Source organism: Monopterus albus, unplaced genomic scaffold (assembly GCF_001952655.1).
Source record: "Monopterus albus unplaced genomic scaffold, M_albus_1.0 scaffold64.1, whole genome shotgun sequence".
Taxonomy (NCBI): domain Eukaryota; kingdom Metazoa; phylum Chordata; class Actinopteri; order Synbranchiformes; family Synbranchidae; genus Monopterus; species Monopterus albus.
Window position 1 is genome coordinate 1,444,791 of NW_018127944.1, and position 19,030 is coordinate 1,463,820.

The 19,030-nt window shown below is 41.2% G+C and overlaps 1 protein-coding gene across 2 annotated transcripts in view; it reads right to left on the bottom strand.

Annotated features, from left to right (window-relative positions):
* Positions 1–1,868: 1,868 nt before the first annotated feature.
* Positions 1,869–19,030, bottom strand: part of letm1 (leucine zipper-EF-hand containing transmembrane protein 1) — an 18,887-nt gene continuing 1,725 nt past the window's right edge. Inside the window, exons 2-14 of one of the 2 annotated variants that reach the window (XM_020604201.1) lie at positions 17,347–17,404; positions 16,090–16,570; positions 12,388–12,531; positions 11,857–11,994; positions 11,058–11,261; positions 10,699–10,818; positions 9,969–10,100; positions 9,592–9,750; positions 8,715–8,843; positions 7,113–7,247; positions 6,727–6,920; positions 4,688–4,844; positions 1,869–4,117 (exon numbers count right to left, since the gene is read on the bottom strand). In XM_020604201.1, coding sequence (XP_020459857.1) covers positions 3,965–4,117; positions 4,688–4,844; positions 6,727–6,920; positions 7,113–7,247; positions 8,715–8,843; positions 9,592–9,750; positions 9,969–10,100; positions 10,699–10,818; positions 11,058–11,261; positions 11,857–11,994; positions 12,388–12,531; positions 16,090–16,570; positions 17,347–17,404 — 2,204 coding nt within the window. In that variant the 3' untranslated portion in view covers positions 1,869–3,964. The remainder of the gene's footprint in view (positions 4,118–4,687; positions 4,845–6,726; positions 6,921–7,112; positions 7,248–8,714; positions 8,844–9,591; positions 9,751–9,968; positions 10,101–10,698; positions 10,819–11,057; positions 11,262–11,856; positions 11,995–12,387; positions 12,532–16,089; positions 16,571–17,346; positions 17,405–19,030) is intronic. The other variant, XM_020604202.1, reaches the window with a different exon arrangement.

A 19,030-nucleotide genomic window follows, 5' to 3' on the forward strand; every position in this document is an offset into this window, starting at 1 on the left:
GTATGAGTCAACAAAACACAATGACAAAGAAATAATAGAGGACTGCAGTAGCTTGTACATAAAATCTTAGTCCAACTCATGATTTCCTGGTATCTGCCTGTTAAGTAAGATCTTATGTCTTTTATGCGTTGATGTATCCTCCTCCTGCAGTCTGTTAAATTAACCTCTGACACTGAAACTGCCGCTGGAAACAAAAGGTCTGGTTGTGTCCCGGCAGCAGAGGACGAAGGCTCTGTGTGGTGAAGCTAGTAACAACTGAGGAATGAGGGTTTGGGGTGAAATAAATAACACAAAATGGCTCCGGGGAAGAAATCAGAGGTGACACACAACCCAAAAATGGCTGCGTGGAAGTGAAGTGATGAGCCATGGGGACAATAAGACATAATGATGAGAAGCTAAATCAAACCACATCAAAGAAAAGGTTTCCAGGATCATCCGTGGTTTATTCAACACTTAACGATTCATTCTACAAATGATGTTTCTTTACATGAACACTTGATCTGTGTTTAAAAAAAAAAGCGATGCTGTTCATGCACTTGAGATTCGGGTTGCATTAAAACCAAATCCAGAACCCGGTCATTTCCTGTACAACACCTAAAAAATAGAAAATAAAAAACCTTTGGAAAAATGTCAAATTTCTTGATAAAATAAATAAATAACATGACAATTATCTCAAAAGAAACTCCAGTATCCTATATATTCTATTCATTCAAAGAGTCATATTTTTAACTTTCAAGATGATTTCAGTAAATACAAGCAGCTTTTCAAACTGAGTGGAGATTTTTCCTGATTTCTGTTTCTATTGTTCAACATCAACACTCGATTCCTATTTTTATCTGGAATAAATCTGAGAAGTCTGTTTTGGGTTTAGTATTGTACACACTGATCCTGGCTGCCAAACTGTGTGACGTAGCACTCGACTACTAGCGACATTAGCATTGAAGGTGGTGGTTGGTTCATCACCACCGGGAGCTGCCGAGGTAAACACTGTGCTGACGGGCATAAAACCCTCGTTTGTACACTGAAATGTGAATAAGTCAGATTGATCGTTACTGTATTTTCTGACAGCGTGAGAATATTAAAGGTCAATGAAAGACACAAAATGACACATCTGTGTCGCACCCATTTGACTTGTAAATGTTCCAACTTGAGCAAAAGCCACAGAAGGCGACTGGAGGGAAACAGAACCAAAGATACACTCCCACGCAATCAATCCATTTTTTGTTAACAGCTAATATCTAGTACATTGGCTGTTTGGGGCAAATAAATGCCAGCTGCTTACCGTGTGAACACATCTTTAGAACAACAGGTTTTCTGTATATAATAGTGTGAGAATGATGATGATAGTGACTTCACTACTAATTAAATGCAGTGAAATGTAGTTTCCTACACCTGTCAGCGCTTCTTCAGGTCTGTACCTGTGCTCAATGACAACTGACTCACATGTTTCCTTGTCCTGCTTCCGGTCTCCAGCTGCCGTGTCACAACTAAACTGTCCAACTTTTGGCCACTATAAGAGAAACACCTTTTTTTACTTAGTCTACAGAGCTTAGCATTCCTCTAGTAATAAAAAGGGCTGGTGCAAAATAATTACAAAAAGGAAAAGAGCGCGTGCATCTGTCCACCAGAAGGCCATTCAAGAATCAACTCTTAACTAGCAAATAATCAAATATCAGCCTGATAACGAGAACACGCCCTCACTTTCTTTCTGAGGACTTGTGGACTACATTTCTTTTCTAAATTACATAATTACAAAGTAAACACTTGTTCCTCCTCAGAAAAAAAAGAAAAGGAAAATTCAAATAGGTATATGATGCATAAATGACTTATTGCCTTAAATATCTTTTTTTTTTTTTTAGTACATTGTAGAGCACAACACTCTCACCCAGTATCATAATGCAGTAGTGCCAAAAATAAACAGCATACATCACAAAGGAATCTGCCAGGATTGTGAGACTGCAAATATTTCACTCACCAGATAACACTGCACTGTACTCAGCCAGTATCGAGCTCCATCAGCCTCACTTTTCCTGGTATATGTCACTTTTCCACCTTAAACCTTTGACCCGCCCATGCCTTGAAGCAGTGGCAGGGCAGCTAATGTGCACAGGGTGCCCCTGAGTCTGATCTGTCAAGCGTAGGGAAACGAACACCACTCTCTCCTGCCCAGTGTTACTGAGGGGTTGTCACACTGTGGCTCTGACATGTTTACACAGGCTGCTGATTTACACCACAGACAGCATGCCATGTCCCGCCAGAGCATCTCTAAGCTAAACACAACCGTCCGCTGCAGCTGGGTTTGGCCCATGTATGGGCCGAGTGTTTACCCTGCACCCATCAGTCTGACTGGTCCCAGGCAAAGCGGAGCCCTCACTCCGCCAGGGAGTGTCTGAACTGGCACAGTGCCTGATGGAAGATGATCAAGTTCTTATTCATCCACACACAGATTAAATGGAGTGTCTCAAGCAGCACCTATCATCCCCATTTACATTTACACCTCAGCTCCTCTCTAGTGACAGTGGGGAAATACTGGAGGGTTCACTGTGACCAGAGCTTCTCATTGGCTCAGCCCTGTACTGTGGGCTCACCCTGCAAGCAACACGTCCAACTTGGCACCCTTGACAGACATCTTATTTTTATCTTATGAAGCCCAGATCTGTCTTGAAAGTGCAAAGTTATGGTGAAATTGGTTATAGCCATTAAATAGCCCCAGTTCTTCTCGCTAAGCCTGTTATGTGATATACTACAGAAGTTAATGTCTTAAAAACCAGACTTTGGCTATAAATCCATTACAAAGGTCAGTTTAGCTGTAAAGTTGAGTTTTTTTTCTTGTTTCATAACAATTCATTCATGTTAATTCTCAGATTATTTTAAGATTTCAAATGTCAGTAAATAGCAGCTCCTCACACTGACCAACAGCAGGAAAAATTAGAGCTGAATTGACAGAAAATTCAAAATTCATCATTATCAGGCATAAACTGAAGGTCAGATGGTTCCAATTTCTAAGGGGTGAGAATCTGAGATTTTCTCTTTGTTTCATTATAAACCAAAGGCAACACGTGTTGGTCAGACATCACAATCTGAAAACAAAACCAGGACCCTGGATAAACCTGATTCAACTGAAGTCAGGCCAAAAGCTAAATTATACCAAGTGAAAAGAATGTAAAATACTCAAAAATAAATATACCACAGTATATAATCCCCAATATCTGCTTCAGGAGAAGGGCACTATGGTTAAGGTTACCATGATTATCCTACTACTCACCTGCACAAGATGAACCAGCTAACATCATCCTCTGACCAGACAACCCAAACAACTGACAACTGTTTTCTGAAATAGAGACTAATAAAAACTCAACTTCAGTTCAAAGCAACAACTGAATGTTTGTGTCAAGTCAGTTTATTTTTTTTTAGGAATAATCTGAATCTGTTATTAAACGTGCCACTGTGCAACTTTGGCTAAACGCGGGCAAAACAAATTGTAAGAGGAAAAGAAACTGAGTGGAACGATGGATGATGATTTTGACTGTGCAAAATTCAGAATCGATCTCTCGTTTCTGAGAGATGATAATGTGAATGAATGGAAAAGCAACACAATTCACCTCAAACCTCAAATTATTTCTCTCATATATCATTTCTGATCACTTTTCCCCTTTGCCAAGTTGAGAGAATGACCATGTTTTCATGTCAATGTGATAAATTTAAAACTAAATTACACCAAACCAAATAGCAACATATAAAACAGGAGCACTGGTTTCTTCTACATTCTGTGCAGTTCAAAGGCAACAAGCCATGTTGTTCACTTTCCAAGAAGTCGTAGGGGCTGAATTTATCAGTGAAATGTGACATTTGGAGAAAGCAGCCGTTACCTTGTGACTCGTTCTCAACTTGTCCAGATGGTTTTCAGTCACAAACCTCTCGACAGCCTTTCTACATATACCCTGTGTCTCTTGCGGAGCAGGAGTTAGCTGGTGAACGTGGCTGCCTGCTCCTTTTCAGCCTTCTCTTTGGTCTTTTCCTTCTCCATCAGCTTCTCCTCTTTCTGCAGCATCACCATGATGTCAGCCACCTGAGAGGTGGAGATGTCGACGTCCTCCTTGTCGATCAGTTCCACCACCTGGGAAAACGCGGGGCAGAAAAAACTCCTTCAGACATTACCGATGAAGAAATCTGTCACTTTGAAAAAATCTTACAATGTGGACTTTTGTTACAAAAACACTGAGAACTGACGTCTTCTGGCAGCTTGGAGCTATCGTCCCAACTGAAATCATTCACTGATTAACAAAAATATTCAAATGTAGCCATTTTGATAACTGATTAATCATTTAACTGCCACAAAATGCTGAACACTCAGTGATTCCAGCTACTTGAGTGTACAAATCTGATGTTTTCTTAGTTGTATATAATCACAGAATCATCATCTTTGGCTTTATATTAGCTGATAATAAAAACAAGCCTTTGGATCTTGCGCTGTCTCTGTTATGACCAGCAATATTACACTCAGCCACAATGAGTCCATAAAGTAGTGCATCAGTTGTGTGAAGAGTGGAAGAGAAGCAGGCTGAGAACAATAACAACCAACACTCCAGATTTTATTGCACGTTTTAATAAAAGGGTGATACACATTGTCCTTTAACCATCTAACAATTTGTATCATCCTCAGAGAAGATCATCCTGTTAAACGTACCTTGATGACATCGTTGATGTCGATCTTCCCGTCCTTGTTGTCATCGAGAGCATCGGCGATGCGCTGCAGCTTGTGCTCTGGAATATTCTGGATCTGCCGCATGATGCCGATCAGCTCATTGATGCTGACTAGGTTCTCTCTGTAGGCGTAGAACACACTGATACAGGAAACGATTACCAGGTTTGACAGGACGTAAAATGTGGTGGAGAAATCTGAGGTCGACCTGCTGCATTCAAGGTCCCCAGCTCACACTGATCAAACTGGATTTTAGGTTTAACTTTTTATTCAGGACAGGTTAAGTTAAACCTTTATTTATGCTGAAATGCAATGGAACACACTTCAATTTTACTGACACCTTTAAGGCCGATAAATACTGAATTTAAAGCTGCTTTACAGTGGACTGAGTAAAGGCTCGTTCACATGGACCACTCTGTCTGCTCCTGTCAGTCAACAAGCAACGATTGTTGTTCAGCCTGCTGCAGAGCGTGTGTTGCTCAGACATTTACAGCCCTGGGATTTCTGGTAGGGATAGGGGTTTGCTATTTTGTTTGCCCTTTCTAAGTTTAATTGGTTTAATTAAGGCTATTTTTTGTGCTTTATATTCTTGGTTAGGTAAAATTTTGTTTTGCTTAATGCTTTGCTGGATCCATCCTGAAGCCAAAACTATCCCCTTGTCTTAAGAGAACTGTGAGAAAGAACCTTTTAGGGGCTGTAAATGGGAGCTGGAAAGAAGGGAGCCTTTTGTTGTAATGTCTCATCAGTGTTTGTGTGGGGAGCAGAAATGGAGTCTATGCCTGAGGAATGACGTGATTCTTTAGAGCAGTTTCAGCAGCTGTTCAACAATGATGCAATGTTAGCACTGGCAAGCAAATGGCAGCTTACAGTTCAGTTTATCTTACCGTGTGGCATCACTGTATTTAGTAAAGAATAATCTGTACCATTTTAAATAAATAAAGACCTGGATTTGGTTTGACAATTGCAAACACTTTTTTCTGGGTAACCTTTTGTCCCTTGCTTTATCTCCACCATCATTTTACAGTGAAAGTGATGATGATTAAAATCCAAAGTAACTTCAAAGACACATGGGTATGTGTCATGGAGCGTTAACATAAATGATACATCGGCAACAGGTTCAGAGAAATCAAAGCGCTTTGGAAACAGGCAGCAAGCACTATGTGCAGTAGTTGCATCATAGACAAGTGAATTATGAAACGGCAGCACTGGTTCTTTGTTCAGATGTTTGTTTTCCTGACAGGAAGTCCCTTTCAGTCGTGCTAACATTGACTGTCCTTGGTGCCAAAGAGTTGCCTTTGCATGATCCTCTTTCAGCAGCTTGCTGCCCTTGACAGGCACCAACGCCACAGCCAGTGAAATGGTGCAAAGCCAAGAGACACATCAAAGCTCAACATGTTTGGGGAATATGTGTATTTGCTTTCATTCTGAGATTGATCCTTGTTATTGAATATATTGAGGTGTTGGCATTTTTAAACTTTAGACAGACTCAGACTAGCTGATTCCCCCTGCTTCCAATTTTTATGCTAAGCTAAGTAAAATCTATCCTGACTCCATCTCTGAACCTTTGTTTCCGCCACTTATCACACATCAAGTCTGATTACAGGTGTGTGAAAAGCTCTACACAGCCTTCTGTGGCTCCAGAGCGAGATGTGATAAATGTCCTGAAGCCATGTCACTGGGGTTAGTGATGGTGGCATCTGACAGTGTTAGAAGACTGCAAAGCTAAGTCGGCACTGTGTACACACACACATACACACACACACACACACACACACGAGGCTGATATCAGTGCCCAAGGTCCTGGCGTCTTAGCACAGCTCCCTTCATCTCATCAACATTATAGTTAGTGTGTTTTAAACTATTTCTAAAGTGGCAGCAACTCCTGAAAGGCAAACTGAACTTACCAAGGATTTTCAGATCACCACTCTGAGTTGTCTTTATCCATATATTTTTAAGATCTATGACACTATTCTGAGCCTCGACAGAGCATATTTTAGCTATAAAACACCTTATTGAGCTCTTACCCAACAGGTGGAGTGCTTCCGCTGTCCATCTGTCCATCCAGGACGGCCTTGTCCGTCTCCAGTTCCCCGATGATCTTGTCGATGCGACCGATCATACGGTTCACTCTCTTAGACAGACGCTGGCTCGCCTTCGACTCCTCTAAAGCCTTCTCCTGTCCAGTCTTAGAAAGTTCCTTCTTTATCTCCTCCAGATCCTGGAGATCACACAAAATATGGTGAAAATACATACAGCACTTGGATACAAAGTAATAACCTGCTTTCATTCAGTCCTGCAAAAGCACACATAACATATTTCTTTGTGCAATTTGAAATTACCCATAAACCTTTGATTTAAATGGCAATAAAGCTCTTATGTGTGTCCAGTAATTACTGTTTGAACAAGGCACCTCATTGTATTCCTGAACATCATCTTTCAGTTCTTCCAGCTCTTCTTTCTCCAGAGTCAACAGCTTCTTCTGCCCCTTCAGCTTTGAGCAGGCATCGCTCAACAAGTCAATCTCTTCTTTAGTGATCTCCTCGCCCTGAAACAGAAACATACAGTTAAATAGATTTGCTTCAAAATGCCAGAGTATTCACCATGTGCATGAAAACTTTAGAGGCATTGTTTAACATGAAACATTTTTGCTTTCCCCCTCAAACTGGATGTATCACTGTGCACCACGGTTACTTTGAGAATAGGTCATTCGCTAAAAAGAGGGAAGCTCCAGGAGGACTAGTAACCCAACAACACCAGATGATGGAGGGAACTGTGTGGAGCTACACAGGCTGTGAGTTAGGGAAGGAAAGGTTCAGTCAGTGACGCTGCCTGGAAGGATCAGCGACGGAAAGAGAAGGAAAAGTCCATATGCAGATGGGACAAACTGAATTTGTAACAATTTACCATTTGTTTAGCCAATTCAGAGCACCAGAGAAGTGGAATGTTCTATAATACATAGGGAAACTCTTGTATTTGCTGGCCAGGGATGCCATGGTTTGTCCATACTGAACTTTGTCTTATTCTAAAAGGCAGGAACTGATATTTCAGGATTAAATAGCTAAAAGATAAATATCGGTTTCTGGTCAAAAAAGAAAATATTATTTAATCCTTGAAACTTGTCTGTGATTTGTCTGCAATCCTTGCAACAACTAACAGCGCTTGCTCCTCCTAGCCACGAAGGACACACAAAGCAAAACATGAGCATTTGTGGTTTGTCTGGTGTCAACATTCATCTCGTTATGCCCACAAAACCTCGCATTTTGGGGCTATTTCTTGTAACCTGGATTATGCTCATACTCCTACGGAACCTCAGATCTACTTGCAGTCTGAAAAGGTTAAAGCAGATGCCAGTTCTCTTTAATCCACATCTCAGTCAAAGACCAGGTGCTCTGAGTGCATCCCAAGTCTCTTACACGATCGATCCTCAATCGACCAGGTATTTAATCGTGTTTCCTCAATCCCTCTCTCCTCACAGTTTTGCTTGTATCTTTTCCTCGCATTTTACAAAGTGGGACTAAGATAAAAGGAAAAGATACAAGTGAGAGAAACATGGATGCAATTAAGGGGACTGGGATTGTGTGTGTGGGGATAAACCGGGATAAATGAGGGTAATTTGGGAGGAGATTAAGTAACCCGGAAAGTGCAGAAAGGCCTGCCACTGTTCAAAAAGGTGGAGAAGATGCAGAAGTGATGAAATGAGAAGATGGAAACAAGTGAGTGACACAGAAACCACAGTGTAGTAAATAAAAAAGATGAGAATGTGTCCACACAAAATATCAAACAGTCATGTTATGTGCTGGTCAGGGGTTGTGTATGACATCAAGTCTGTGTTAGTTAAAAAGTGAATGACAAAACTGAATGCCACAAAGAAAGTACTACACCAGAGCTGAACCTGAAACCACAAACTTCAATGTTGAAATTGCAGTAAAATGTAAAAAGACAACTGTATCCAAAGTGTAATTTACTATTCAGCCTCTACTGGTTTCATCAACCATGCGTTTAGACACGTTACCTTGATTCCTTCAGCGACAGGTGCCGTATCCCTCAGAGTCTCTGAGTGAGCGGCCACATCAACCTTGGACAACGCTGGCTCCGCCTCGCTGTGCTTCACCCTCTCAGCTTCCAGCTCCAACTCGCCCTCCTGCAGAAGACAGTGATGGGGCGACTGATCAGACACACTAAGAACAATGGGTCTAAACAAGGACGTGAAAGAAGTCAGTCCTGTGGTCTGGAGCACATCACCCTGATGGAAAACTTCTTTGTGATGAACTGTTTTTATTATTTGTATGTAAACAAAGCAAAAGGAAAACACAAGCCAATACAACAGACCACATTAACATCAAGAGGACATACTGTAATATCAAAACAACAGTAATATACAATTAGAAGCTCAGTGCAGAATCATAGTAATCACACCTGCTGCCAACAGCTCCAAATTAATGTCAGGGAAACTTATTTTAATAACTGAGTGTGGAGGTTTCCATTGTAAAGCCACCTTCTTTTAAAATTTGTTTCAGTAATTCCTGTTCCTCTTCCATACTGACAGATTAAATGCTAATGCATCATTTAAAATGATTTCGTGTGACTTATGGAAACGTTTCACATCTCTAGTTAAAATGTTCACAAGTACACTGGTGTGGAAGCAGGCGTCCTGTCTGACTTCTGACTGTATTCTATCATTCAGTACCAAATTTCCTAAAGCAAGATTTCCTTTGTATTTTACTTGTCAAAGGTAAAACTTTCCTCTTTATGTCACAATGACATTTGCCAGTGTCAAGGTATCAAACTGTTTTAACTAATGGTTCCCATTACTTACTCAAATGTTACCTGGCCCTAAGCTTGAAACCGTCCACTTTTTTTGTCAAATAAATCAACGGGAGACTCGTTACCCTGGCGGTTTTCTCTGCAGCGTCAGCCAGCCTCTCCAGCTCCCTTTCCTTGTTGTCCTGGCGTATGGCTGCCTCCTCCTGCAGTGTCGCCTCCAGCTTGGTCTTATTGTCCACTTTGGAGAGCTCCATCTCTGCTGCCATCAGCTGGGCCTCCTTCGTCTAGAGGGGAGGGAAAGGAATTAAGCACAATATAGTAGTGACCTATTCAACGGTGGATTTATTGGACTTTGAGACTTTTTGTGAAGAATACAAACACAGGCTACACACTGTCAGAACTAAAATAAGAATAAATGCTAAAGCTTATGTCCACAAGTGATCAAATTCTAGTCTTTTTTTAAATTCTTTAATAAAACACTTTCCCCGCTGTGTTAACATACCACCATCTCAGGAAGTGTCTGCAGCGTGGTCTTCAGCTGGTCGGCAGGAGACAGGGTGTCAGGGAGGTACATGGCTCGAGACAGCAGCAGCAGAGAGGTGGGGATCTGCTGATTCAGATGCAGCTCCAGCCACTACAAACAACAGAAACATGAGAGGGGATATTGGCACAGGGCATCAGAGCCAACGCAAAAATAAGTCAAGCACCCATCGTTATTTGGTGTCTCATAGAAGCCAGTTTTCCATGAGCCCTATAAATGTGAACATTCTGGATCAGGAGACCTGGAATATTACTCGGATCCAGATCAGACTTTGGTGTGTGGTGGATCTTGTGTGGATATTATCGTGTAATGTTTGTCCAACCATTCTAGGCACTGTGCATGGAGTTAGAAGCAAAAATATTAAAACTGGCCCTATTTGAAGTGAAGAATCCAATGGATTAGTCTGTGGGCCATACCCTTCCTCTCCAAAACATTTCATCAAGAACAATTCACAACTTTTTGAGTTATGCTGTGAACAAACGATCAAACAAAGGGCAGTAAAAACATACCCTCGTAGGTGGAGGTAAAACGGCACAAAAATGGAATAAAACAATAATTAGACATAGTAAGACAGTAACATTATAAGTCCTATCTATGTTCTGTAACTGAGGAAACTGTCATGTACGTGTGCCTAAGGGTTAAATTCTGAAAATATCCTCCATCCCTGTTTCCGGTTGCCATTTGCTGTTACCTGGCTGAGCTGCTCTCTCAGACGTTCTTCTGTGACTCCGAGAGATCTCATCCCTCTGACGCGACAGGCTGCCTGTACTTCGTTCACGCTCAGACTCTCTACACCCTCTTCAGCTATCAGCTGGACAAACAGAGCAGAGTTCATCCATCTTTCATTTAAATTGTGTCAAAAGGGTCAAATAAACAAAATGTAAAGAGGAAGTTAAATTGCAAGTCATGAGTGTTGTACCTACTACCGCTGGCCAACTTTCAGATTTGTCTCTTTATGAAGTGCATCTGTCTGCTCAGTTTTGATAATGATAAGAGGAAATTGATCATTTCAAGAGGACATCTACTAGAACTTTAAAAAAAGCTTCACACCTTGTCATCAGCGCGGATGGTCCTCAGCTTCATGATGAGCTGGAAGCGGAGGAAGTTATTGGTCCCAATGGACTGAAGCTCCAGGAGACGACACAGAGCAACCAGCTGAGGGCGGGTCAGGTTGTCCAGAGTCAGCTCATCCTCAAACAGTTTGGAGAATTTCATGATCTGCTCGTTACTGGGACGCTCCCCTGAGTCCCGGATCTGCAAAGATAAAGAAGGTACATCATTCTGAACAGTGGAGGTCTGCTAAAAGTCTGGGAGCTACATTATCATTTATCATGAGTAGAAGGACCTAAATGTATCAACAAAATCTATGAAACAGCAGTGAGTGAATGCTGGGCTTCTTCCTCCTTTGTCCTGCTCTTATTATTACCTCTGGTAGATATAACAGACTGTCATAGTTTTTTTAAGATGTTCTTTCATTTCTACAAGTTCTTAAATGGTCAATTAACCAACTAGGATATAAATGTGCCTAGTGCAGCTAACGTTCTGTTCTTCAGTGTAAATCCAGATATGTGAATGTATCATTAGTTTACACATTAACACAAAGTGAGACAAGCTGTTAAGACCTTCTTCCTTATTACTGCTTGATTCCAAGTGTGTATTTAGAAAGATGTAGGTAAAATGTGTAACATGATAAAACATACAGTGTATAAAAAACCATAACCTTCATATTTTTTATTTATGGCCTCATTTTGAATCATTTTACTTGGTACAGCACACCAGACAACCATGTTCCCATTACTTCCACCAGCAGAGGACAGAACTGAGCCAGTTTCTCTCAGCAAACACCCACCTTCTGGAAGAAGGTGGAGAACTCCTCCGTCACGTCTCCTTGGGCAGCTTTGTTCCTCAGAGCGATCTCTTCGATGGTGTCCTGCAAGAACTTGGCCATCTCCAGTTTGACCCTCAGCTCCTTTTTCAACCTCTCCTCCTAAAACAGCAGTTTACAAATTCAAAACAGTGTGAATGATGAGTTGAACATTCTGCAGAGCAGTTTTCAAGAACACTATAAGATATGTAATGAAACTAGATACAGTATATTTATAATCTACTGCCAGTACTATATATAATGTGTGAATATAAAGAAGAGAACTGACATTTAGAACAAGGGAATTTACACTACACAATCATAAGCACTAGTAACAGTATGAAACAACAGATCACCGATCCTGTTATGCTATGGATTAAAGTGTAATTAGGATGAACCCTTTTCAGGATGAGACTGCAGCTTCACTGACATCAAGATCATGGCTGGAAGTTCATTTCATGGATGAGGATTCAGATGTTATTATATTATCAGTCCAAGTAAAATGGCCTTAATTACCTTCTTTGACTGAGTCTCGAATGTGGACGGCAGCATGCTGGGGAAGAGTTTCAGAGCTACCGGAAGCAGGAATTCCATGAAAGGGACGATGATAAACACCAGGAAGGGAACAAGTCTGAAGACATCTGCACATGTTCTGAGGAACTGGAGAGAAATTTTATGAAAGCTGGCGTTAGAATCAACCTCATGAAATGCTGGACATGAAAGCTTGATAGTGTGAAGGAATCTGTCTTGAGGAACTGTGGAGATTCACTTACATGTCCACAGTTGGCATTGATAAACTGATGTCAACGTGCACTTGGTACTTGATCTGATAAACCAAATCATGACTGCTTCTCTTTAGGTTTTCAGTGCCTTTTCAAAACATGTAACAATTGGGCCTACATGTACTATTCAATTCCACCATAGCTCCAGCAGAGAGCAGTAGCAACAAGAAAAGACAACAGGGAACCATGTGAAAATGTTTACCTCCTCTTCCTTTGTCTCATGGCTTCAACAGTCAGCACTTTTAACCCTGTGTCTATACAGAAACCTCCTAATTCATCAGTGCAGTATTCTCATGGAGCTGCAGACCAAAGTGAACATTCTGCCTCACATGGCTCAAAAACTGTCCACTTGAGCCAACAAGAAGCACATTTGTCAGCACAGACCTGAACAATCCTCAGAGTATAGAAGTGTTAGGCCCACACTAGTCTGCTTCATTGTACAGCTGTCCAGCCGTGGTCTACTGGCCGCACCGGGACACAATCCCAACCAGCCATCTACAGAAATGGGCCTGAGGGGAGAAGGCCAAAACACGAGTCCTTCTTTCTCCAGCCTTTCCACCTGCATGTCAGTGGACCAGTAGGGTGAAGGATTTAGGCCAGCCTGAGTGAAAAGGCCTTTGTCCGTATGCCCATTGACATGTATATCATCTCCCAGAGTTCCACATCAAAGAGGGGAGGAGGGGGTGAGAGATTAAAATAGAAGGAGCCTTAAACAGAGGCTTGAGTATTGTACGTGAATATGAAAGGAGGAGATTAAGGAGGCAAAGCCAGTCCAGGTTAGAGGAATGGGGTGTAGATGGTCTTTCGACATGTGCTCCCAGGGAGTCAGCTGCATTTGAAGAGGTGCAGATGGTGTGGTGGTGTGGGTTTAATAGAGGGAAACTATGGCCATCATCAGCTTTGGCAGTGCAATGAAGCTTTAGGTCCTCAGTTCTTTCAGCTTAATAACACTGAATATGGTACATTTTGAACGTACTGTAGGGCTCAGAGATAACTAAACGGTTTATTGTTTGATGTTCAGTTATTGTATAACAAAGCTCCATTGACCAGTTGAATAGTTCCAAGCAAACTGCAGTCAAAAACTAGCAAAATGAATTTCTGTTTTACATGTTCGAGTTAGACTGGTGACCTGTCCACCGAGTACCCCGGCACTTGACTTCAGTCACTGTTGCATCAGACACGTATTGCTGTTATTGTGAGAGAAATTTAATTTATTGTATTTTAAACTCTTATTTTGGCTAGAGGTAATACTGATCAAGTTGGATGCTGTGAATCAATTTGCCATTAATATTCCCAAAGCACAATTAATTATTACCTACACCATTTCTGCATTGTAGCTCCTTTTATAACTGGGTGGGTCAGTTAATATCATGCTAGATTTTTATCCTGATTATTTCTAGACCTGAATCATTTAGTCAATTGACAGAGCAATGATTCAAACCATTCTGAATGCCAAAATTATACCTTTCCATTCATAAATATTTTGTGATTTTCTATTTTATATCATTTTACATTTTTACTTTCCATGACCTGTGAACAAGTGGCCACTTTTTGCAATAAACTTAAGTGGTATTTTTTGCTGGTACATGACTTTATATGTATTTAAATGTGTTTTTTTTTATTATATTGTTATAATTTTGAATCAGACGTACATTGTCAGTATGATCAATTTTTACTGAGTAGTCGGAACTACTAAGCAGCTTCAGTTAAACAAACAACATTTCTCAGTAGGGTAGCTTTGCTGTAGTTCAACTTCTTCCACTGTGAGGTAATTGGTGAATTGCAAAGCTATGCTTTCAAAGTTGCCCAACACTGCTCTTTTCCACCTGTTCAGTTTAATCAACTGAACCAGTGAATGTGGGGCCAGCTTGGCGAGAGAGCTCTTGGCAGTGTTAGACACAGCATACAAGTAATTCAATCAAAGCAAAGGGGGACATTAGACTCCCAGACAAGGGCAGCAGAGGCCCAGTCAACCACAACAGATGCTCATTATTTCACACCTTGAAGAGAAGCATTCACACTAAAGGGGACTTTCCATTATAGGAACATACTGAAATATGTTGATCTGAGTAACGCTCGTCACAGGTTCTGCATTTGTTTCTACTACGGTGCGCTCTCGTTGGAGGTGCATTCCTGGAGCTACATTTTGGTTCCTGTCAGGAGGCGGTACTAAAATCAAGTACCAGGAATGCAAGGGGGGAGGGTTTGCGTGTGTGTTGCAGTCATTGGTGATTGGTTAAATGTCCGCATCTTCACACCCCAAGCATTAGCATCACAGGCATGGTGTGTAAACACACAACTGACAGCATGTGTGAGCGGTGCAGCCCCTCCCTACTCTAAATAGAGTCTGACAGAGAGAAAATACTGTGATAAAAACAAAGCAGGACGGTCTAGGTCAACCCTGGAGGCTACGCTTGGTGATGGTTAAGTGAGGTTTTGGGGTATCATTAGGTTCTGACAGTGGGAACGCAGCATAAAAGTACCTTCCTGTACCACTGAGGGATGTGGGAACAGTAAGTGTGTCCTGTGCTGACCTGCTCATCCTCCCTCAAATGACATCTGTGTGCCAGCACCTGCACCAGATTACTGCAGTGAGCCTGATTCCAGACAGCCTCCCTGAATGTCAGACAGCTGGCTGCCATGACTCCAGAGCAAGCAGTAGATTAGGTTAAAAAATATGAGAGACATCTGTCCTATATGTTTTATTATGTTACTGCTAGCTGAATTTTAACTTCTGCTTCCAGTCTAGTTAACTGAAAATCCTTGCATCTGGTTTTAATTAGTGATTGTAAAACTTAGGTTATCCACATATCATTAGCTAAAGATCAATTATAGCCTTCTTATGTAATAGCTGCATAGCCCAGAAAGATCTCACTTTTTTACTATTTTAATATGTTTCAGCCAAGCAACATTATATATATATATTAACAAGATATTTCATCATATAGCAGTCACATCTTCATCATTTGCTGTGTTGTGGCAATCCGCTACCGTAGAAGCAACAATGGGAAGCTTGTGCTAAGTGTGAACATTGTGTGAAACTACAGTTAAATGAGGCATTGTCTAATCAAAGCTGGAACACATAAAGCTTCTTCCTAAAGAGCTTTAATCAAGCAGCACAATCTGCTAAGCACCAAGCGAGTACACACTCAGCAGGCAGCCAATTTCTCTAATTGATCCCATTAGGTTTGAGAAGATGTCGATTAAACATTATAGAACAAAATGTCTAAGCTGTCTGACTATAATCTAATAAAACCCAATACTCCAGTAGAGCTGGTCAACAGCAGATCACTGTGGTTGTACTGGGACATCAGTCACAAAAATGCAGGAGCCAGCATGACGCCTTGTGGTCTTCACGTACATCATCACACAAAGAGGTCCAGAGAAAACCTTTCATACTACAGTGTTCTCCTCTGTCCTCCCCTACATGCCTCACCTGTCTCCTCTCACGGCGGGACAGGGCATGTCCGTTCAGCACTCTCCACAGCATGCGTCCTGCAATGGTGGTGTCAATCCACAGCAGCCTGAAGCCGTGGTAGTAGTGCTTGACTTCATCCACAACCCACTGCCGGAGCGTTCTTCTTACAGGTTGTGCATCCAGCACTGGGCTGTACACCGGCCCTCCTTCCTCTAGCTTCTTCTTGTCCTTTAATGAACGTAGTGACTTCTCCACCTTTGAGTCATCCCATCTCCTCCTCGACGTGTGTATCCACCTGACACCAGAGATGTCCTGAGGTCGTGCCGTCGTCCACTGGGCCCCTGTCGTGATCGCAGGATATGGTGAAAGGGAGGCCCAGTAGAGCCGAGGTGAGTCCAGGCTCTGGCTCACATAGCTGCCTGACAAGGGGAAGGACGGACTGAATGATGAGACTTGGGCCAAACTACCAAGTTGAGGCTGATCAAGTCTAAAGAAACACCTGAGCAAAGAGATTCAGAATACAAAGTTCAGTCTGACTCTTAGACCATACACAAAAGTACAGTTTTAAAATTAAAATACTGACATTAAGACAATTGTCTTAACTCAAAAAACACAACAAAATTTAAAATCATTGGTGTACAAAATGAAAACAGCTTGGCAGCCAGGTCACTGGTTATTCTTGGCAAATATATGAACATAATGTATTTACATGGTTAAAAAATTACCCTCAAATGCTGTTGTATCAAACAAATTATTAAACCACCCCAAAAATTCTGAATAGATGAAAAAAATGTGTCTGCAGATTTCAGCATGTGAAATCTTTTAAAATTTCTACTGAAATGAACAAAACATTTAAACAATCAATAAACCACAAAGCTTTAAAGACAATAATTTTCAATTGATGTCAGTGCTGAGAAAAGTAAAGGTGTTGTGTTAGCATGCAACAGTGGCTAAGCACAAGTCAGTCAGTTGAAATTAGCAAAATCAACTAGAAGGCATCAGAAAAATGCTCCACAGGTTCAATTCAAGACAAAACCTGGGGCACAGAGCTCCTAAAGCTTCAATAAGGTTCGATTTGAGGCTGGTTCTGAACATAAAAGCAGCAAACATGAAACAACAATGCTTTAAAACCCCTTAATCTGAAGCTGTTTTAACATGTTATATTATAATACAGGCCTCATATTTTAAGGACTTTTATATAACATACTGCTAGTTACTTTCAAATGTTTTCAAGAACTGCAGACACTGTACAAGCCCCACATTAAATGTGCTTACTGTTGACTGCAGAGCCTGAGCGCTGTGCAGTTGAAACAGGCACCATCTTGTAGTTTTCCTGAAAGGAAGAAAAAACATGAGCAGCTGTGTTCTGGTAATAAGCCATTAGCCTGACAGGGGCACTCACAGGGCATACTGCTGATGAGCAAATGAGCAGATCACACACTTGCAGCTATCTGCAGGCATTGTCTGATACTTTATATCAAAATGTATTGACCCAGATTCAGCAGGCCTTTTCACTGTTTTTTCAGGCTTTAGTAACAGCACACTTTTATCACATGGTACTGTAGCATACAAACTGTAGCTATAAAGCTTGATCAAGATAGGCTGATTTCAGTTCAGCCAAAGGTTCAAACAATCACTTCAAAGACAGGGTGTACAATGAAATCCATCTCAGCCATCTTTTCTATAACCAAGTTCAGGGATTCTTTTTTTTACTGCTTATTGCATGTAGTCTCTCAAGAGATAACAATACTGCCAATGGCAGACTGGAAAAATATTTAATACCTTAAAGTTTTCAATCAATGGTTTTTAAGTCTTTTCAAGACCTGCAGATACCCTGAGAAACAAATAAAGTGTATTATTCTTGTGTAAATATCTTTACACTGATCTGTCTTGGTGGTCAGGATTTTCACAGTGAGGCCCACAATAGGACTCTCAGACCCCCAGAGGCCTCCATCATCAGAATGATGTACATGCAGAGAGAGGGTTGAGTGGTGAGACACTTCCAACCAATCACTTCACAGCAGATGGCCTAGCGACGCCCTCTGTCTGTCTCTCACATGGCTGGCTGGAGCCAATCCAGCAAGGCCTGGTTGAACATGACTGGTTGTGGCTGGTGGCCAGGAAAACAGAGCTTACTGACACCTCTGTGGCTGAATGGCTGGCTGCTGTAGCAAAGAACCCTGGACATACAGTAGGTTACCTAACCTTTTAGTACTGACCTGAGCGGTACACACAGCTAAGCTCTACTACAGCCTATCCTCTGTATGTTTATCCCCCTGCGGTTTTAACAGTTTTGGTTTCACATTCACAGCTCTTACCAAGATGTATCACATTAGATTATTAATTTTCAAATTCTGGCTTAAGCTATTTCTCTTACCACATTACAATTATAATGAAACTATAATAGTCCAAAATGAGTTTTTCTTTAAGCAGTATGCAAATGTATGGCACTAAACAGCACTGTGGAGCTGTGGTCTGTGTGTTTCTTTTACAAACTGAAATTAAATATCTGTCTTACTGTACATAGGCTACTGCTGAGTAACATGGCTGTAATACTAAACCTTACAGTTATAGACTAGAGTTTATAATGTATAACCCAAATATGAGGGAGTCTCAGAACCCCCATCTTACAGGCATGTAACAGTACTCATGTCAGCACACACATTAATACCATCCATTCATTCATTTATTTAATATTGTTAGGTATTTTTAGTCAGATAGAAAAAGGTTAGATACTTTATGTATTAGAAATGTTTAGTGGAGATAGGATGTCTAGTTAGACTGTTAAATGCTTAGGCATGCTTATGAGTTTCTACAGGGTACATCTGGTCAAGGATAACTAGAGAGAAGAGTTGATGACTGTCAGCAGACAGGGTGTTTAATATTATTATTACGACGTGTATAACTGTAGCCTTAGCCATAATATGTTCTTATGTTTAAGTCACGACATGTTACTAGA